A 22,559-nucleotide genomic window follows, 5' to 3' on the forward strand; every position below is an offset into this window, starting at 1 on the left:
TGGACTTAACAACTCACATAATATTGAAACTGTGTCCCATCGGAAATGATCACAAGATAGAAGAGGGGATGAGGACTTAAAACTAGCGGTTTGAAAACTGGGTTGAGAATATCAGCGAGGGTCTTCTGAGAATTTGAAGTTCTACATTTTAAATAATGTTGTGAGTTTTCTCTAGCTCATTATTACACATCCCTCCTCTATTATAATTCTCAGAAAGACATTGGAAAGAATTCTGTTCATGTCAGTTTATAGAAAGAGTCAAACAGTTTTTATATGTTTAAGAAAACATTGTGTGAGACAAGAGAGCTTTTGTGGAAAGATTAAACAAGCATGTACTATAAACAGGAACAAACACGCACAACCTTTGCAGGAAGATTTATTGGATGCAATGTGATCAGAGCCTTAATCTACAGAAAATGTTTGTATCCCAGTTTACTTTAGATAATTGAAGGAGAGAGATTATTTCCTTTCACTAAGTCAGTTCCTTTCTCACTTTCCCTTCTGTTTTATCATAATTGGTAACATAAACATAGTTCCAAGTAATTTATTTGAAAACAGTTGTAAAGCAGCAAGAAACCTTGTAAGTCAGTGATGGATTTAAAGCGGGGTTTCTCAAATGTTTCTTGTTGTGGCAAACCTTATTTTATTTACAGTGCTGTATCATTTGCTTAAATATTATAATGAAAGTGCTAATATTTTGTCTAGATGCAGAGTATTTTGTGTAGATGGATAATTCCCACAGTGTGTTTCATCAATTAGTAGTCCCATGGATACTCTATGAAAAAAAGCTTCTGTGATCCTAATAAGTCTGGGAAATGCTGTATATTATATCTCCCTCTTGGCAGTTCACTTTATACTTTAGCTTACTAAGGGATCTGAGAAATCCTTCAGTAAAGAAACTGTTCTACTCTGTCTCTCCCAGACTTTCCCCAACATATTTTTTAATTTTTTGAGAAATTGTTAAATTCTTGTCTTGTAGGTTCAGTGGGCTCAAACAGTAACTCTACATAATCCACAGATTTTCTCTGACATGGGATACAGGTTTTAATGCTTGCCCTGAAAACTGGAGAATCATAAAAAAATGTGAACGATGTGTGCTGTCACCTTTTAAAATTAGTAACAGGATGAAGGAAAGAGCTCACAACTGTTTCCCAATTTCTGCTGTCTCTTTTGCATTATTTTTATACACTGTATCCCAATAATACAGAAATAGATGATTGGACAAGGCCCACCCACATTATGGAAAGAGAGATGGAAACATCTTTGAGAGAGAAACATCCATTGGCTGCCTCACACACGCCCCCTACTGGGGATCGAGCCCAAGACCCAGATATGTGCCCTGACCAGAAATCTAACCATGACCTCCTGGTTTATAGGTCAGTGCTCAACCACTGAGCCATGCCGGCCAAGCAAGGAATTATTTCTTTATGGTGGCATAATAATATCACTAGACCAAATCCTTAAACTTGATATTTTCTGGAAAACAAGAATGAGCTTTTATCTAGTGGCTCAATGCGATCTTGCAATGCTAGCAATCTTTCTGCAGACATTCGGTAGTTGCATATTATTCTTTGTGGTCACTGGAGGCGGAGTCTAACCTTTGTTTCTCCTTTCCAGGGACCATGACTTTGACTACTTGGAGTTTCGCCTTTGGATTGGCCTGTGGTCAGCCCTCCTGTGCTTCATTTTGGTAGCCACCGATGCCAGCTTCCTGGTTCAGTACTTTACTCGCTTCACTGAAGAGGGCTTCTCTTCTCTGATTAGCTTTATCTTTATCTACGATGCTTTCAAGAAGATGATCAAGCTAGCCGATTACTACCCCATCAACTCTGACTTCAAAGTGGGCTACAATACTCTCTTTTCCTGTACCTGTATGCCGCCCGACCCAGGTGAGGACATGGCGGGCAGCATTTGTGCCTGCCTTGTGGTTGGAGGAAGGTGCGGGCTTGATGTGTGCAAGCTTTCAACATGGGAACGTGATCCTCAGGAAGGGGTTCATTTTCTTTTCTCTGGGAGACCATCCTGCTGAATTTGAAGTGTCATTGTCTGACATGGTATCTTAGCCATGCGATTCAATCAGGGAGTGGAATCAGGAGCTCTAGAATCTGACCATAACCAGCTCAATACTTTAAAATTAACTCAAACTGCATTAGTTGCAAGGAAACTGTGTGTGTGTGTGATTAGTAGTCTTATCTGATAGGTGAGGAAAGCAGGTACATACATGAACAGATACGAGAACCAGGCAAACCTAGACCTCTGAACATCTGTCCCATATTTCACTGCTCCTTTATTGCTACAGGAACCTCTTCCTTTAAGGAAATGCTAAATAGATTGGTTTAAGCCTATAGAAGAAACAAAGGAGACACTAATCCACTTTGTATATCTGAAGCATAAAATTAAAAATAAATGCATACTGGAGTCACCTGGCAGTAAAGTAGAGCCTTAATGTTCATCTCTGTTAGACAACATAAATAAGAAATGGAAAGGAAAAGAGGAAACAAAAGGAAAAAAGAAAAGAGGAATGTTCTGTTCTCAGAGAAGATTTATACTCTAGAGTCAGGAAAGACATAAAAGTAAAATTAACTTCTGGATAAGAAATATGATTCTATATATCTTAGTATTTTAATATCCATCTTTCCAAACCTGAGACCTTTTTCACAAAAAAGGTGTTCAACTTGGTCTTTGAAAAATTTTCTTGCAGTAATTCATCATCATTTTATAATATAGAAAGGCGTTTGGAAAAAAGGATTCACTTAGAGAAAAGTTGCTTTACATCTGTCAGAGACAATTAAATGGTAATAGTGTTAGTGATCCCAAGTTATGCAATCAGCTACATGTTGATGCCCCTTAATGTGATATACACTCCATGCTCTTTGGAGTATAGAACCAGAGTTACAGCAGTGTTCTGAGGGCTGTGCAAACATGTACATGAGTGTGGGGCACATTCAGAAAAGACCCTCTTAATATTTATAGGAAAACAAATATGGTTATATTATAGACTATAATGCAAATGCTTTTGAGTTTAAAGACTAAACAAAATGCTACGGTGCTGGAATTTTGATGCGCGTGGCAGGCTGTGTCAGATTACTCCCAGGTGTTTGAGTTGTGTACCTTCATTCTTCTCTGTCACTTTGGGGAGAAGTCTTACAGGACTGATATCATCTTGAGTGGTGAGAGAAAAGAGAACAGTATCTCTCTAAAAATGTGTCCATCAGCAACACTGATGAGAAGATAGGGCATTGTTGGGCTTTGCACTCATGGATTTTTGTTTTGTTTTGTTTAAGGAACATCAACACACATTAACACGTTAAGCGCCAAGCCTGTTTTGTCTTCCTTTCCGTTTAGCCCGTGATATCTGATTTCATCGATAGGCTGGTGGCCAGAGACTGACAAGGTCCAAACAGAAAATATAGTGTCAGTCACCGGTGACTGACATTGTGCTTAACGTGTTAAGAGAAAACCCAGGCTTAAAAGCAAAGCAGAGAGAGTATAAAGTGGAAATATGAAAATTCAGGAGAACATGAATCACATGTAATTATGAAGGCCTATTATTGTTAAGATGTATACTGACTGGAAATATTTTATAACTTAAAAAGTGTTTAGAAAGAATAGGTACTCAATACATGATGGATATTAGAATCAATTAAATATGCTTCCTAGAGACACACAGATGTTACCATTACACAACTGTGTAGAGCTCTTCCCAGGAGAGAAGTGGGTAAAACTCCCAGTCATCACCCATCCTGGACTTTCAGGGGAAGTCCGGACTGTACATGTTCAAAATATTGGATCACAGACATACAGCAGGTACTCAAATAAAATCATTTTGTTCAATGTCATTTTGTTATAAATTAATGAGATGCTGTAGGAGCTTAACTCTTGTTTATATCAGTTAGCCTACAGTAAAATTGGTTTTGTTATACATCATTTTGCCTAAAGTCACAACCTATCAACAATGTTAAGTGAGGATGTACTGTATTTAATTGTGGGATTTCAAACTCTACTTTTCATTTTTTTATTTCTATCTGTATGTATATATTTATGGAAGAGTCTATGAGCTGACTTCTTAGGCAAGTCTGAATACACCAAGATTTTCTAAAGGGCAAGTATACCACCCAGCAGTCCTGTGGTGAGAGGTGTTCATAAGGACAGATGAGGGCTTTGTCAGCACATCTGTCACAAGGAGAGCTCTGCCTGTTGTCAGCCCGGTGCCCACCTGAGGGGAATGGAAACTTGCACCCATTGTTTTAATTGGATGCTGGCAGAAAAGGTAACATGAAACCCAGGAAGGCAGACCTGAATGTGTTTTTATTATGAAAGACACAAAAAGGTTTTACATGTAATTTTCCTTCCAAGAAGGATCTTTGTTTTCTTGAAATAGTGATATTGAGGCTTAGACTGATCTGACCTTTGGCATGGCAAGTGCTGGCTGAAGTGGTGATGGCTCTTCCTTTGATCTGTGTCTCCCAGGTTGTATACAAGTCAGTCCTAAATAGCTAGACAGTCCTCCTACCTCTGGTGGTACCAGGAAAGTAGGGCTGCAGGGCTTCAGAGTCAGAAAATCACACATCCCAGTCCCAGCTCGGTAATGCCCAGTGTGTGACTTTGGGGAAAGCTCATGCTCCTGAGGTAGCTTAGTCTTGCCAGGTCACCTGACAAATGAGGTTAAAAATAGAACCTACCTTATAGAATTGTTTTGAGGGGGGGAAAGGAGACATTATAGAGAAGGTACTTAGGACAGTTTCTAATATGTGATAAATAATCAAATGTTAACTGCCATTATTGTTGCTGTCATTCATTAAAATTTAAGGCTCATGAGTAGCCTTTAAGTAGGGTGATATAGAACAGCGGTTCTCAACCTGTGGGTCGCGACCTTTTTGGCGGTCGAGCGACCCTTTCACAGGGGTCGCATATCAGATATTTACATTACGATTCATAACAGTAGCACAATTACAGTTATGAAGTAGCAACAAAAATAATTTTATGGTTGGGGGTCACAACATGAGGAACTGTATTTAAAGGGCCAGAAGGTTGAGAACCACTGATATAGAACAGAGAAATCAGTTTTCCTCATTCACCCTTCTGAGCAAACATTCTTGGGCAGTTGGCCCATTCTACAATAGGACTGTTGGTGGCACTCTGTATTTTTAGAGTCATCCAGATGAGTGGCATTCATGGCAGACGTGCTCATGAATGCGAGGATTACACAAACCTATGGAGATGGGATATGTTTCTGGTTTGGAAAAAAAGCAAATGGCTCTTTGCATTTTCGCGACAGTCCATGCTTTACAAAACCCCTTAAGATTAATGATAGTGTATTTCTCCAAAAGTCTTAGTATGTATTTATAGCAAATTGCAAAAATCCACCATAAATTTAGTACTTCATGATAGCAAACTGAAAAACGATAGCAAGAGAATAATGCAGTTTCATGTACAGCTAGAGTAAGTATTCTAAAAACAACAAAAGACTGGTCTTTCATCGCAACATGCCCTCCTACTAAAAGAATTCAGTCAATGAGTCAATAATATTTAAACTGGCGGGTGACTTGTTTTCCAACATGGGGGCAATATGTAACAATGAACCAAGAGCTGCACAGATGTAGCCGTGATCCTGCAAACTGAGAAATGATTTTGCAGGAGGAAAATAGGAGTCATTTAATCACTAAGAAAACTCTACTCATGGCCACAATAATAATGTGAGTTTGTGTGTGATCTTTCTTGTTCTCACTTGGCTTCTCTAAAATTTCATCACTTTCTGAGTTTCCTTTTCTTTTTAAAATTTATTTCTTAAAGTCTCTATAATAATAAAAGCATAATATGCTAATTAGACTGGACATCCTTCTGGATGAAGCCAGGACTGCAAGGGAAGCCCGGGTCCCGGGTGCCAGAGGGAAGCCGGTGCCGGCAGCCGGGGGAAGAAAGGCTTATTCTTGCACGAATTTCATGCATCAGGCCTCTAGTAGATAGTATATAATCTTATGTTGGCTATATTATGTTTCAAGTGTATCATATAGTGATTCTGCTTCTTTATGCCTTACAATGTGACCACATCACTAATTCTAGTAATCATGTGTCACCTTGTAAACTTACCACAATATTATTCACTATATTCCCCTTTCCCTTTGACTATAGTCACCCATCCCCCATCCCTCCCTCTGGTAATCATCCCTTTGGTCTCTGTTACTATGAGTCTGGTTTTGTTTTGTTTCATTGTTTTTAGATTCCACATGTAGGTGAAAACACACATATTTGTCTTTCTCTGCCTGACTTATTTCACTTAGCATAATACCCTCTATATCTATCTGAGTTTCCTTTTCTTAATGTACCCTTTTCTTCCTTCCTCTCACCCCATCCATTGCTCAGTAACCCAGGTTGTTTACCCAGGTTCTCATTTACAGAAGAACTAAGGAAGCTCAGTTGCAAGTACTAAAAGGAAAATTGGCCATGAAGTTTGATCTATCAGTCAAGTGGATGGTTTTTGTATTAAAATTTCCTTTTCTTAGACATGGGATAGCTATTAGTTTATATAGAGGCAATAGGTGTTCTGTTACCCACTTTTTCTTGATAGTTACATAGCAGAGGTGTATGAGAAAGAAGGCTATTTAGTTCAAAAGCCAAAAGTGAAAACTGAAAGTATCTAATTGTAGGGCAAGTCACAATATCTTATTTCATCACCAACATCCCAATTTAGAAAATCGCTACTGTAAAAAAGTGTAAACAATATGTGCTTTGGTGTAAAAGAAACTGAGTTTGAATTTAAGCTCTGATGAGCAGTTTGACTTTGGGCTATGCCAATTACCTAATCTCTTTGTTTGATAATCGGTGAGCTGGGTTAGTAATTGTACTTTCTCTAGCAGTGGTTCTCAACCTTCCTAATGCCGCGACCCTTTAATACAGTTCCTCATGTTGTGGTGACCCCCAACCATAAAATTATTTTTGTTGCTACTTCATAACTGTAACTTTGCTACTGTTATGAATTGTAATGTAAATATCTGATATGCAATATGTGTTTTTCGATGGCCGCGACCCACAGGTTGAGAACCGCTGTTTAGAGGTTACTAAAAGGATTAAATGAAATGCCATATATAAAATTGTTTGGCACCTAACAGGTACTGCGTAAAAATTTGTGTGTGTGTGTTTTTTTTAAATTTCTCATCGCCCCACAAAAAATGCCCCAGACAATTTGTATTCATGTACAGGGGTTCAAACATTTTATTTTTCCTGAAAATTTCCTAGCAAAAAATACTAACTAAGCTTCTATGGGAAGCCTATAAAAAATTATCAACTAATATGCTGTGGTAGATAAATGTGAAACATTGAAGCCATATTTAAAGAAAAAATGTTAAGGCGTTCAGTGCATCATAATTAGATATTCCACTGGATCTCAAGACTACGAAAGTGTTAGCAAGCATGCATACAGCATACAGTCATATAGAAGAAGGCTTTAAAGTCCTAGGGGTGAGATGGTCAGCTCTGCTAAGAGGAATCTAATTCATTCAAAAACATGAAAGTCAGCCCTGGCCGGGTAGTTCAATTGGTTGGAGCATCATCCCATATACCCAAATGTCACGGGTTCGCTTCCCGGTCAGGGCACATACCTAGGTACCTAAGTTGTTGGTTGATCCTCGGTTAGGGTGCCTACGAGAGGCAACAGATTGATGGTGAGGATTTTTTTTTAAATTTTGTTTTATTGCTTAAAGTATTACAAAGAGTAGTACATATGTCTCCTTTTTTTTTGATGGTGAGGATTTTAAAAGCAAACTATACATTTTTAAAACAACAACAATAACAAAAACAACAAAAAAAATCAAAAATAAAAATAAAATAATAAAAAGCAAACAAATAAAACATAAATGTCGGAATTTTGTGAACAGGACATGGACTTTCTTTACCCTTTTTCCTTTCCCTTCTGTCATCAAAAAAAATTTACTGGGGGTCTATTTCATTTTTTTTTTAAGAATTCTGAATACATATCCTCCCCCCACATATATATGTACAAATATTGCTTATTATAAAATGTGTTGTTTTAAAATAGTATTAATTACTATTGGATGAACAAGGTTGGATTTTTCATTTGACCCAGACATTAGAAATAAATGTCACTCTAGTACCTGTGTTCATTTACCTAATAGACCAAGGTGTCTATACACTCACGGGCATGTTAATATTTTGGAAAGGGTCGAAATAACTATTCTGACCAGGTGTTGGTTTTGTATCTGGAGGGGAAAGAAGCTTGGTAAAAATGATAAACCAATTAGAAAAGAAAGAAAAAATCGCCTCAAGGTAACAGACACTATGCTGTATTGTTAATAGAAGGGATATATTTTATTGATTCATTGTTGGCTGTCCTGGGGAGAACATGCTTAATAATGGATGAATGAGATGAATAAAGCCTTTCTCGGGCACCCAGTGCATCATTGGCCATAGGATCTCTAGTAAATGATGGCCTTTTCCCTGGTGTGAAACTGTAAGACCAAGTCAAGTGATTGCAACTAGCCATGGCTTTCATTTCCATACTTCTGTTTTATTCACAGCATGAGGAGGCTTCCAGATGCTCTATGATGGTTGTCACTGGAGTGGAATTTCATTACCATTTCTTTCTATATAATTTTTCTATTATCTTAATAAATGCTACCCATCAATATGTTATAACCATTAAAAAGAACTGCTGGACCACGTCTCCTGGGGTCCCGTATTATAGTCAATATGTATTTCATAATTAGAAAGCCCATTAAAAGAAAATTAGGAAATAAAAGATAATCCTAACTTATCTTCCGTGACCTGCATCATATTCTATGTAAATTTTTTTTATTATGTGTCATTCCCTCTTTAGATTATAAAGTAGGTTTAAACCATAGACTGATGGTTAAAGGGGAAGCCCTAGGCCCTCTGCTGCAGCATTGCTCAGGCTTCTGTTTGCAAGGACGCTGCACCCGCACCGCTCACATTTTATCATTCATGGTAATAGAGTCTTTTAAGAAAAGCAAAGATATTTGAAGGACCCATCGTTTTAGCTTCCTTTTACTGTCCCAACCTATCTTTCAGCACTTTCTGTACATGCTTGCAGCAGGAACCAGAAAAGGAAAAGCAATGAATTTGGATAATCACCAGACCTGGAATTTCTCTAGCTTAGGGTTGGTATAAAACACAGATGTTAAAAACATACCCCTGAATAATGTCTCTTCATATGCTAAAGGTCAGGTAAGTGAATATGAAAGAGAAGTTTTTGTGAAAATACTTCTATAAGTTTTGTGGCTAAACATATCCAGCTTAATACAGGTAGCAGCTCAGCTCTTTAACGTCCAGTGCAGGATCACAGTGAACATGGGAAAGCGTCCGTGCCCCAAGCGGGTCATAACCTGAACTTGCCTGAATATAGTGAAAATCTCAAGCATCAGGCCTGGTAATGATACGTAGGAAAACAGAAAGGATAATAACAAGAAAGAGTGAAGAAAAACTTTCTATTAATTCTGTTTTAAGATTAAAGGCTGAAATACTGGCAGGTAATTTCCCTGAGAGCTACTTCTCTCAGAGTTTCCCTCATTTGCTTTGTCATCCCTACAAAAGCCACTTTGCTTTTTTATTGATCTAGAAATTGAAAGCATAAATATTTGACTTTCTCCAGAGGCACATGTGTGCTCCAATTTTCCAGGGCCCTTAATGAAAGCTGATATGACCAGATAGGCAAGGAGCTTATTCAGTTTTATTCTGTATCTATTTTCCAGTTACTGAATTCCCTAAAGATGTTGCTGAAATAGAATGGACTAAAACATTAAAGTTTTATTGTCATGACGAATACTCTTAAATGTATTCTGATTCAGAGCAGGTTAGTCAGTTTCACATGATTGTAACCCCACAAGCTATGCGGAGGGTATAGTTTCAGATTTGGTTGACTTTTTTGAAGCACCCTCCCAATACCAGCCATTTTACTAGAGGATTTCCATAAACTACATTTTAATATATGTACTATAATACATATGCATTTAATTATCACATAAATTTGGGAGTTAGCTGACATTCTCTCCAGGGATATAATTCTGCTTTTTCCAGGTCATATTAGTAAAGCTAGTAATAATCTTAGCTACCATTTATTTAGCTCTTACCTGGTACTGGACCCTGTGCTAACACTTATGCCTACAATGTCTTATTTAATCCACACAGTAACCTTCTGAGGTAGATAGTTCTAAATCCAATTTCACAAATGAGGGATTTGTAGTCAAGAGGAGTGATGTAACTTCCTCCAGATTATGTGGCGAGGGAGTTTGGAGACCCTGTGCTTCTGAAGGTAGCGGGGCCAGAATTTCAGCCCAGTTCTCCCAGTGTCCCTTTCTCTCCATTGTGATGTGGTAGTACATCAAAGCTGACAGATCTGCCTCAGGGGCCAGTTGTTGCTCGTACTTGACCTCGTGGTCTTAAGTGAGCTTTTGCGTGTGTTCCTGATGGTACAGTTCCTGCTGATGTGTAAAGCAGAGGAGTCATGGGGTGGTTCCTGGTGCCAGGTTACTAGAGGATAAAGAAGGACAGCATTAAGCAATGCAGTTGATAGTCCCTCTGCAGAAGGTATACTAGCAAGGACACATGGATGTGTCCACGGATAGCTCCTACAGCCCGTTCTTTCTCTAGATCTCTCATGAAACATAAAGAAAGGAAAGCCAGCTAAAGAGTGAAAACTCACAGACACGGGTTTAAATGTCTCTTACTGACCACGTTCATTCCCCTGTTCCAGAGGATCAGCTAGAATTTGATACGTGGGAAGGAGGATCAGGAAGTGAAAATCCAAGTAACATAAAACGATCAACCTGCGGAAACTCCCTGAAACCAAGTATTGGGCACAGACTGTCCCGATAACAAGCGGCTGATTCTAAATGAGCCAGGCTCTTAGGGCAAAGACTTCCTTTGCTTCATAAGCCCCGGTGCTCAGCAAATAGTGAGGACAGGCCGAGTGCAGTGTATTTTGACTTTTCCATTTGACCTTTCCAGAATCCTAATTAAGGATATTGCAAATTCTACATAAACAGACCATTCTGCAGTTGGTTGCCAAAATATTTGCATCGTATGTGTATCATGTATCAAATTCTAGATTCAAACGGTGACCAATGGCTCTTGTAGACCAAGCTCCCAATTGGAATTAGTCATTTTTTCTTCTGTGAGCTTAAATAAATTAACTTTTAATCTTATTTATGGACTCTACCATATTCTGCCAATATATATTTGTGGAAGTGCTTGTTTACATATTTCTTTTAAAGTCTTTCTCTTGAAGCAGCTGCTTATTAAAATAAGTATGAAGAGTTGATATTTTTTTACTGTCCTTTTGATACTGGTCTTTTGGTGTTTTGAGAGCCTATGTACTTTATTTAGGAGCTTGACTCCGAGGAAAACTAAAAAGATAAAAGGAATTTTATGAACAGCATTGACGTGTCCCCAAAACTTAAGAGCAGTTGCTAAAAGTTCAGACTGGAATCCTATTTTAGTTTCCTCATGGTCTTCATTACCTGTCATTCATTTCACACACGGAAAGCATTGACTGTCTTTCCCCCTCCCTCCCCGCTCCTTGTTTTTATGCAGAGAAGTGTGTTGCGAAAAGACCTTCACTGCTTTGTGCAGGAAGCTCATAAAATTGCATTCAAGAACCTGGCTCAGGACGAGCGGCTTCCCAGGCCCCATCTAAGTAGTGCCTGTGGTTGCACATATGCTGTTTTCTTCCCAACACTCAGACATTTCAGTTCCAGTCAAGATTGACATCATCTAACACTAGCAACTGCTCTCCCACCTTGCATTCTGTGGCCACCTGCATCATCTTGATTTTGATAGTTAGAAATGCTGGGTAGGAAAAGAAAGAATGCTGAGCAGGTTTGGGTACCAACTCTACTTTGGATTGACCCTGTAGCCCTGGGCAAGAACCCTGGCAGAGCGTGGTCCAGAGTCCCACTCAACACAAAGGGGGTATAAAAGTATACCTGCTGATGGGCTTGTGTGTTTTTAAGTGAACAAATGGAGTAATGTGAGAAATGTCCTTCAAGCCTTTAGAACAAAATGGTAATAAAAATCTAGGTTTTGTGAAAGATAATTTGCTAACATCGATCTTTTGGGAGTGGATGCATGTTTGGTTGTATCGCTTGGGCCAAGCATCCTTTCACCTGTTTTGATTCTTTCTGTGACCTGTAAGGAAACAGAACATTCTAGTAAGCAAACAGTTTGTATGCGTGCTTGTTTTACGGAGGAAATGGGAACGCTTGGCAGCAACCAGCTTTAGGTTAAAAATTTAACAGTTCCAGAGCCTTCAAAGATCAGAATGGACTCTCAAACTGAGAAGAACTAGGACTTAAGCTAAATATCTTCCCTCTTTTTATTTATTTCCTTACTTCCTTGTGTTTGCCTTTATCTGCTCTCATTCGTGACTACAAATTAAATGGCCCCTTTCCTAGCTTCTTTTATTGACCATAAACAAATACTTTTCAGCCTTATTGAAGTATAATTGACAAAAACAATTTTAATATACTTAAAGTGTACAACAGGATGATTTCATTTACATATGAATTGTGAAAGGTTTCCCATCAAGTTAATTAACACATCCACAACCTCACATATTTATTTTATTTGATGAGAACACTTAAGTTCTACTCTCAGCAAATTTTAATGAAGTAATACAGTATTATTAATTATAGTCATCATGTGTTACATTAGATCCTTAGATCTTATTCATCTTATAGAGAAAGTTCGTACCCTTCTACCGGCCTCTCCCTATTTCCCCACCCCCAGCCCCTGGCCACCACCATTTTACTCTCTGTTTTTTTTTGAGTTCGACCTATTTTTTCTTTTCTTAAGATTCTACCTATAAGTGATACCAGGCAGTATTAGTCTTTGTCTTCGGCTCATTTCATTTAACATTAAAGTGCTTCGTGTTTATCCACGTTGCTGCAAATGGCAGGATTTCCTTCTTTTTAAAGATTGAATAATAAACAAATATTTTTGAGTTCCTGTTAGTTAAGTGCCAAACTGGGCAGATTCTGTGGAAATGCTGTGAACAAGACATGCCCCTTCTAGTCTTCCCTGATAGAGCTTACATTTGAAAGTTCACAGTCAAATAAACCTGTTTGGTTCTCCTTAAAAGTTTATGTAGTGGAGACCTACACCATGGCAAACTAAAAGGACAGGCTAGGAGCTTGGGGAAGGGGTGGTGCTTGGGGACCAAACAATAATTAGCAATTTGGATATAAAATGAAATGTGCAGGTAACATCTACAAATAATGTCAAATTAGATGAAATAATTTTAAAAATTAGATTAAATATTCATCCCAATTATATGCACTAGTATATAATTTATTATTTATTAATTACTGTGGTTTTTTTTTTGTTTTGTTTTCACACATTTCTCATATACAGTCCAGACTTCCAAAAATTCCCAAGAGGTTGACTCTTACTTAGTGAAACTCCAGTTTGTGAGTTTGACTCTACGTGAAGGCAGTCATCAATTTGTTAACAGCCATGTCTTCCACCGAAGTATGAAACCCAAAACAAATTTTAGTGCTTTCTCATTCAATATTTGCCATGTTTCTTACCAGATTAGAGTATGACAGATGTGTCCAAATTTTTGATTATCTAGGTGAAAGGTAAATATCTATAATAATAAAAGCGTAATATGCTAATTAGACTGGACATCCTTCCAGACGACCTTCCAGACAAAGCTGGGGCTGCAAGGGAAGCCCGGGTCCCGGGTGCTGGCAGCCAGGGGAAGGGACTACTCTTGCATGAATTTCGTGCATCAGGCCTCTAGTAGTTTTAATAAAGAAAAATCAATTGTGCCCTTATATTGTTATTGAAGATATTTGTAATGCCTAACCCTGCAGTTTTAGATGACCAGTTCTGCATTTTTTTTGTCATTTACATTTTACTTATTTAGTAAAAATTATCTTTTTCTTACAGTTAATATCTCAATATCTAATGACACCACATTGGCTCCAGAGGAATTGCCAACTACTGACACGGTAAGTGACTTAATATTCGGAGCCACTTGTACACTTGCACATTGTATACCCTAATTATTATATTCATAATGTGATGTCTCCTGCCACTCAGCAAGCCTAGCCCAAGCACGTTTAACACTCAGTGATGGTAGAAGGACAGAAATAACACTTTCCTTGCTCTATTTAGCTTGCTTTTTCTTTTGTGTGTGTTTTTTTAAAAACTGGAGTGAATATTTTCTTCTACCGCATGCTTTTTAAACCTGCTTAGGAATTTAACTGCTTAGCCAATTAACTGTCACCTTGAAATATTTTCACAAGGTAAAGTGAGGGGAGTCGAGAAATGAGAGCATGGTGTCCTCTCTCTGTTCCTAGTACAATTAGGAATTCTTCTGACTGTGTTCTCCTCACTAAAGGGTGATTGTAGCGGGACATTTCCCCTGTCACTTAGAAAAACACCCAGCCTCTGTCACATGATATCCTTTCCCATGGCAAGTAACCAAGGGTCTTTAAGAGACTTGAACTAAGTTTTAAAAATGAGCTATTTTGCATGGAAGGTCACACACTGGAAGGAGACTTTTGTGCTGGAGAAAAAGAGGAAAGTGCTGTCTCACACTTCCCATTTCGTTCCTCCTACCCTGGACATGGACTCTGACCAAAGACTATCAATCTCTCACTTATAAAGACGGAAACCATAATACCTTGTATTGATAGAGTGCCCATCTCTCAGGAGACCAGAACACTTCTGCAGGTATTACACACAACATCCCTTTCAAAGATGATGTTTTGTATCTTTCCTGGACAACTCTCACTTGACCCTATTTCTCTCTTGTTTTCATAGTCTGTGGCTCTCTTAACTTTTTAAAAGTTTTCTCTTACTTTCCCCAAATATAGCCTCTTTATTTCTTCCACATTTGAGTGTGTGTGTGTGTGTGTGTGTGTGTGTGTGTATGTGCATATACCTTTTAAAAGCCACATTGAGAAAAGAGTTCAGTTTTCAATCTTTGAGCCAGCCAGCCTATTGCCTGAAAGGATTTGATTTAAAATACAGAGAAAAATACTCTCTTTTAGACTTTAAAGAATTTTAATTAAAATCTAAAAATTTAAAAGTGTATTTAATTAAAAGGGTAAACAATAAAAATTAATAAAACACTCGCTTCCACTGACTTAAAAAGAGATTGTTCCTAACCTAATTATTTTTGTAACTAATCAAGGAAAGCTATAAAATTAATGAATTTTTAAGCCCTGTCTTTGGGCAAGACCTGGGGAGACTTCAGTAATTGATATATCGTAATTATAGTCAGATGACACTGTAAGATTCATGGAAAACAAATGGCAGTTTGTGACTATGATAGAGGATATAAAGGCACAATGATGATTATAATTTAACTGCCAATTATAGAGCGTCTGCTACCAACAAGGTGTTGTACATGTCTTATAATCACTATGAACCTTAATATATATTATAATCATTAACACAAACTAGCAGGCATGATTATCTCCATTTGCTAGATGAAAGAAACTGAAGTTCCAGAAGGTAAGAAATCTTTCTTGCTCTAGGTCACATAGCCATAAATTTGTAGAACAAAGAATTGAAGTCTGGGTAGTTCCAAGACTTGTGATATTGGAAACACTGAAGCACCATGATGCTTCAGTGTTTGCAAATTGAAATGTTTACTCTCTCAGTTCCTATGAGTGCTGTATATTTCAGGGCAGCAGCCCCTCCTGTGAGCATTAATTGCACACCTTAGTTAAATTGTTAAGTGGCTATGTTCAGAGAAAAAATTAGGAAAAAATATGCATATGTGTATATTTAATTATGAAAGATAATGTTTATTCTATTTTCATCTCTCCTTTTCTATCCATATCAATTCCTTTGTGTGTACTTTGCATAGACACACACACACACAGACAATATATAGGTAGATAATCTAGAAATGAGTATTGAAGAGGTAATATGGTTATTATCATCAGCAATAACTACCATTTTTTAAGCACCTACTAGGGGACAGACTCTTTACATTAATTGTCTGTAATCCTTACAATAACTTTGTGAGCTATTATGTAACCTGTAATTTATAGATGAAACAGAGGCTTAGAAAGGTTAACTGACCTTCCAAAGGCCATATCACCAGTATATGGTAAAACCAGGATTTGAACTTAGGGCTTTCCAACTCCAAAATTTGCCCATTTCCATTGTTTGAGTAATCACAACTGTTTCATGTAGAAGACTTGCAGATATTGAGTTCTTGTGTCAGACTGCCTAGCTTCAAATGCAAGGCTCCACTACTTAATAGCCTGTGGAAACCCAGTGATCCCACTTCTAGGAATATATCCCAAGAAACCAGAAACACCAATCAGAAAGGATATATGCATCCCTATGTTCATAGCAGCACAATTCACCATAGCTAAGATTTGGAAACAGCCTAAGTGCCCATCAACAGATGAATGGATTAGAAAACTGTGGTATATCTACACAATGGAATACTATGCTGCTGTAAAAAAGAAGGAATTCTTACCATTTGCCACAGCATGGATGGAACTGGAGAGCATTATGCTAAGTGAAATAAGCCAGTCAGATTAGGATAAATACCACATGATCTCACTCATTTGTGGAATATAATAAACAACATAAACTGATGAACAAGGACAGATCCAGAGACAGAGAGGCATCGACTGGACCGTTGGGCCTCGGAGGGAAGGTAGGGGAGGGTGGGGGTAAGGGGGAGAGATCAACCAGAGGACTTATATGCAAGCATATAGGCCTAACCAATGGACACGGACAACAGGGGGGTGAGGGCATGAGTCGGGGGGTAGGGGGTAACGTGGGGATAAGGACACATATGTAATAAATTAATCAATAAAAAAAATTTTAAAAATATCCTGTGGAAACTTCTGTTTCCCATTTGTAAACTGGTGATGGTAATAGTATTTACACCCAAGATACCAAAAGTAGGCTTATAGTTGTCAGTACACAAATCACAAAGTTTATTCTTGTATTATTATTGATTACCTTTTGCATTATTTTCCATACAAACACCTGTAAACCTACTTTTGCTCCACCCGGTATAAGAGTCAAATAAATAAATAAATAAATTGTTTTTTAGTAAATTGAGGCCTGTCGGAAAATGTGCAGTTCTTACGTGTTCACTGCCATGCATTTTTAAAAAAATATATTTTATTGATTTTTTACAGAGAGGAAGGGAGAGTGATAGAGAGTTAGAAACATCGATGAGAGAGAAACATCGATCAGCCGCCTCCTGCACATCTCCTACTGGGGATGTGCCCGCAACCCAGGTACATGCCCTTGACCGGAATCGAACCTGGGACCTTTCAGTCCGCAGGCCGACGCTCTATACACTGAGCCAAACCGGTTTTAAGCCATGCATTTTATACATTCATGTAACTGCCACCCCAAACAAGAACACCCCCCTCATCCCAGAATGCCCCATGGAATGTTCTAGATCTTGTTCTATGCCCCAGCTTTTGGGCTTTGAGAGATCTTTCTTTTTCTGACTGCTCTGCCTCAATCTCTAGGGGTCAGATGCCTTAGTCCTCTTTAGTCAAAAGTGCCTGAATGGCTCCAAGGGTTTTCTCTCAGCTCTCCTGCCCTGCCTCCTGTCTTAGGAAAGGGGCTTTCTTGCATTTGGTGGAGGCTCTGGGTCTAAGGGAGGATTTCTTGCAGCAATTTTATCTAACCTCCGGCCTTCTCTATGCTACCCGGGCACACGGCAAAGACTGTGAGAAAGTTTGGTGGGTGTATACAGGCTCCATTTATGCCTGGGGCCCCTCAGAATCCTAACCGGCAGTTAGGCAGCTATTAAAAATTCATTTAAGATTTGGCTTATTTCTCCTTACTTCCATCTGTAGTTGCTTTATCTTCCACCTGCTACTCTGCCAAGGGTGAGGAAGCTTTTGAAGGTTTTGTAACTTTTTGGAATTTATTTAGGTTTCTTTGCATCCTCATTTCTGGTGGATGTTTAAAAATTATGATTTTATAGCTTATCCAGCTGTGACGGTATCCTACAACTTCCTGAATCTTAACTAATTAGTTGTGATATTTTACAATAATACATATAATACAGACAAGTGAAGCTCAAATGCATCCTGTCCATCATAAAATAAGATTGTAGATTACTGCAAATCTGACTCACCCACTGCAGGGAAGAACCCTAAATGAGTACATGTTCTATTTAACCTTGAGATTTTTATTTATAGCATTACCATCATTTATATATATTTAAAAAGGCATATATTTTACCAGTCTATACTAAAAGAGAGCAATGTAGAATTTTTAATTTTTCAATTTTTTTCCTTATTATATTACCCAGAAAAGCATATCATGTCTACATGGAGATGCTGTTAATCCTGGGACTAAGAAGTATTATAGTCTCATATATTCTGCTTGGCAGCCAGACATGAAAGCAAAAGTGCTTTGATTTCATATACCTTCTGGGCAATTCAAGGAGTGAACATTCATTTCAATAGGAAATGGAATGTCATGTTTATCTTCTTGTGCGTAGCGTCCTTATGCTTTTCTCTCATTGAGAAAGATAAGTGCAGGAACCACTCTGTCCTTAAATCTCCTTGAAGATTACATGTGCCTAGTGCCTAGTTTTTAAACTATTATGGAACATGTAAAACGTGCACTAAAGTAAAGAGCATAGCACAGGGAAACCCACATACATATAACCTAGCTTCAGAGACTGTCAACATTCTGCCCATCCTCTCTCATCTAGCCCCCACTTTTGTGATTGGAGAGGATGCTATAGTATTTTAAATTTTGAAATCAATATTTTAGTATACATTCTACTTTTAAGAGTTAGAAACAAATCCGCTTAATATAAACAGGGTCCCTAGAAGATGAGATCCAGATAAACAGACTAAAATCTTCTTCTACGAGCTTGACCTCAGTTAAGACCACCAGAAACTTGGTCCCATTCCCTTTACTTTTTTTTCTCACTTTCCATTTACACGGACAATCTGCTTTGACCCACCTGGTCCACTCACTGTCAGTCCCTCCACATGGTGAGAACTCAGTAAGGTTTGAATAAAGGACTTAATGGATAAGTGAATGAAGCATTGTGTGTAAGCAAGAAAACATCTTCATCGTTTCACGTACGTGTGTATAGTTTTCACTTCAACCTGAATCTCTGTAAGAAAATCAATAAAACTTCCTGTTGGGATTATTTTAATGCAGCCTACCTCTTTGGGAACTCTAGTTATAAAAAAACATTCTGGCCCTGGCTGGGTGGCTTAGTTGGAGCCTCATCCCAGACACCAAAAGGTTGTGGGTACATACCTAGATTGCCCGTTCGATCCCAGGTTGGGCCCATATACGGGAAGCAACTAATGGATGTTTCTCACTCACATTGATTTTTTAAAAAAATTCTATTTCTCTCTCTTTCTCCCTTCCTCTCTCTTTAAAATAAAAATCAATAAAAACATATCCTCAGGTGGAAATTGAAAAAAAAGTCATTCTGCAGATAAAAAAGACCCTAACTGAAATTATAGTAAATATTTGCTGGTTTTAAAACAAAGAAATCTGTTACCTATCATGACCTCTAAACTTTAAATGTATTCTGCTGAAAACATCCATTTGCAGAAATTTGAAAAAACAAAATGAGACATGATTAATCAACTCTCAGGAGCAGAATTTGATAAAGGAGTAATTATGCAATTCAGATGTTTTTAAGTTGAAGCTAATATAGAAAAGATATTTCAGGGAATGATTTAGAGTTTATTTTTGTTGTTGTTGTAAAAGAAAAGTGTGAGCACTTTACATGTTGAGTTCTATAAAAATATAGCACGTTTCCTGTCCAGAAAGTCTTCTTTTATATGTATGATCTTTTTTGACTAGATCACTCCTATTAACATATCAAGAGAATTCATTGTACAGTAAATGGTACTGAGGATGCATTTGGTTTGAGGTAGAATTATTGCTTCCAAAGGACAGGAGAAATTTCCCTTTCCACACTTATTTGCAAGGTATCCTCAAATAGCTCTTCTGTTTACACATAACATACCCATTAGCCCTGTACCCAAGAGAAAGTCCAATATCATGGTGTTGGCAGATCCAGTATCTGGTGCGGATGTGCTTTCTACCTCATAGACAGCCTTCTCCTCACTATGTCCGCATATGGCAGAAGGGCAAGGGAGCTCTCTGGGGTCCCTTTTATAAGGACACTAATCCCATTCATGAAGGCTCCACCTCCATCACATAGGGAATTAGGTTTCAACATTGAGTTTTAGGGGAGCCCAAATATTCAGTCAGTAGCACCCCATTAGTGTGGTCAGTAATTGGCTTCAGGAGGGTATAACATTCCAGGTGAGGTAGCTCTGACTTAGGCTGAAGGCAGTTCTCTAGAGGAGGAGGGAGCTGTGAGCTGGTCGAGGCTAAAACTCAGAGCAGCTGGGGATGGGTGCACTGGCCTATTCATTACCTTAGCAAAAGGATTCTCCTGAATAGCAGAAACAGAAAATAGGAACAGGAGTGAGCTGTTCTTGAGAAGCACAACACTGACAACATGACAGCAACTTAGGAGAAGGAAATTTGAAAATTGACCTTTGAGCTTGAGGCCATGTAATGTAGGGATGGATGGATATCCCATACTCAACACCACAGCCCATTACTGCACTTTCCAATGAGGGATGCTCATGATGCAGACCTGGAGTCAACAAGAAAAAAAGCTATATTTTATCAGGATGTACATTGAAAAAGCAGGGCCCATCAACATTTTATAGTTGTATTCCTTAATTTTTCAACTCTAGTTATTTAGAAAACAAATAGCTCATTTGTGAAACTGTTGGGTAAATGAATAGTTAACAATATACTAATTTTTAGTGCATTAAAAGCTTGAAGCATAAGGAGCTGCTCACTACAAAAGTAAGTACTTTTGAACAACCGTGTTTCAGACTCTCACATTTTGAGACAGGATATTGTGCCTCAGTTTACTCTCAGGAAGACTGATGGGAAAGAAGGACTTGGTTTGTTTCGGTTGAACAAATAGGTGACTGTCAGGTTGTAGCTCAAAGTAGGTAACAGACTGTGACATTCTCATTGTATTTTCAATAACTGCCAGCCTTCTGGGCACCCGTCCTTGTTATCCCATTAACATCTCACCCAGTGTCACCCTGCAAAGGTGGCCTTCAGACTGTTGTCCAGAGACTTTTAGCATAATCCCTATAGGCTCATCAAGTAGAAAAGCTTTTGATATGTCAGTGTGCTCTAGAAAAATGTTAATGTTTTTCTTCTTCAGTACTACAATGCTACCTTTGACTGGGCACTTTTGTCGAAGAAGGAGTGTTTGAAACATGGGGGCCAGCTCGTGGGGAGCAACTGCGATTTTGTTCCTGATGTCACACTCATGTCTTTCATCCTCTTCTTGGGCACCTACACCACTTCCATGGCTCTGAAAAAATTCAAAACCAGTCGATACTTTCCAACCATGGTAAGTACTTGAGCTTTAAATAATTTTCATTGAATTTACACTGTATCAACAATGATACAATTTTATGTAAGGAAAAGGGCACCTGTAATTCAACCTTTCCAATGTAATTTTGTGCATTTAAAAATTTGCTTTCCAGTCTTTTTCCATATGCATATGTATTTTTAAAATAATTATAGTCCAGCTTTGAAAAACCTTCCATGGATTTTGCTCACATAATTCTGTCATAAATTCTGACTGTCATAATTCTGACTGTACTAAAATGAAAAAATGGAGCATGTTGTATGTAAAAATTCACAAGTTAAAGAAAATATCTTTTAAATCCATAGTGTTTGAGTATGGAAGCAAAAACTCATTTCATATTAATCAGGAATTTTGATGTAGAATTTCTTGCTCATCAGATGTCCAATTGAGTATTTTAGTAGTTAAATTATGAGCCGTGGGAGAAAACTTCAACTGTGTTGTTACACAAGTATTGGCATAAGATATGAGTGTTATCTTAGCCAAACTTTCCATCCCATAATAATGCCGTGGTATGGAAAAACAGACGACTGAGTTGAGTTGTGCAGACATCCTGACTCCCATTAATATGCTTGGTTGAACATAAAGTCACAACTGTGATTCTTTGAGACAGTACAAGATAAGATCAACATTTAGATAATGGCATTTTGTGTGTGTGGGTTTTTTTTTTTTTTTCGCCTGAAGAATAAAACTAAGATAATCCTTTGTTTCACAGTTCAGTTCTCAGTGTTTAGGATGTCAGTAATTCTTAGGTAATTTTGATAATACCTGATTTTTATCAGTGAACTGCTCTATACTGGAATTTCATGAAGTCTTTCCTCTTGTGTTTTGTGTACAAGGAGTGGAAGAACTTAAAAGACATGAGATGCATTTGAGGAAGTTCCTTTTTTCAATGCCTAGGAAATGAAACTTAAAATTAATACTTTGACTCTTTGATTCTTCTTATAAAATTGAAAATAAAGGGGTAGGTTGGTCATTGTCAATCTATTTGAGGTACTGTAAAAGAATGCTATAGAATGGGAGGCTTATAAACAACAGACATTTATTTCTCACAGTTCTGGAGGCTGGGAAATCCAAGATTAGAAGCCATCATGGTTGGGTGAAGGCCCTGTTTCTGGTTCATAGCCAT

The 22,559-nt window shown here is 38.0% G+C and overlaps 1 protein-coding gene across 8 annotated transcripts in view; it reads left to right on the top strand.

The window, feature by feature from the left end:
* Nucleotides 1–22,559, top strand: part of SLC4A4 (solute carrier family 4 (sodium bicarbonate cotransporter), member 4) — a 311,607-nt gene that overhangs the window by 245,966 nt on the left and 43,082 nt on the right. For all 8 annotated transcript variants that reach the window (XM_014529484.1, XM_005881630.2, XM_005881629.2 and 5 more), the window contains 3 exons: nt 1,618–1,889; nt 13,924–13,985; nt 21,221–21,412. In XM_014529484.1, coding sequence (XP_014384970.1) covers nt 1,618–1,889; nt 13,924–13,985; nt 21,221–21,412 — 526 coding nt within the window. The remainder of the gene's footprint in view (nt 1–1,617; nt 1,890–13,923; nt 13,986–21,220; nt 21,413–22,559) is intronic.

The sequence above is a fragment of the Myotis brandtii genome, unplaced genomic scaffold, assembly GCF_000412655.1.
Source record: "Myotis brandtii unplaced genomic scaffold, ASM41265v1 scaffold681, whole genome shotgun sequence".
Classification (NCBI taxonomy): domain Eukaryota; kingdom Metazoa; phylum Chordata; class Mammalia; order Chiroptera; family Vespertilionidae; genus Myotis; species Myotis brandtii.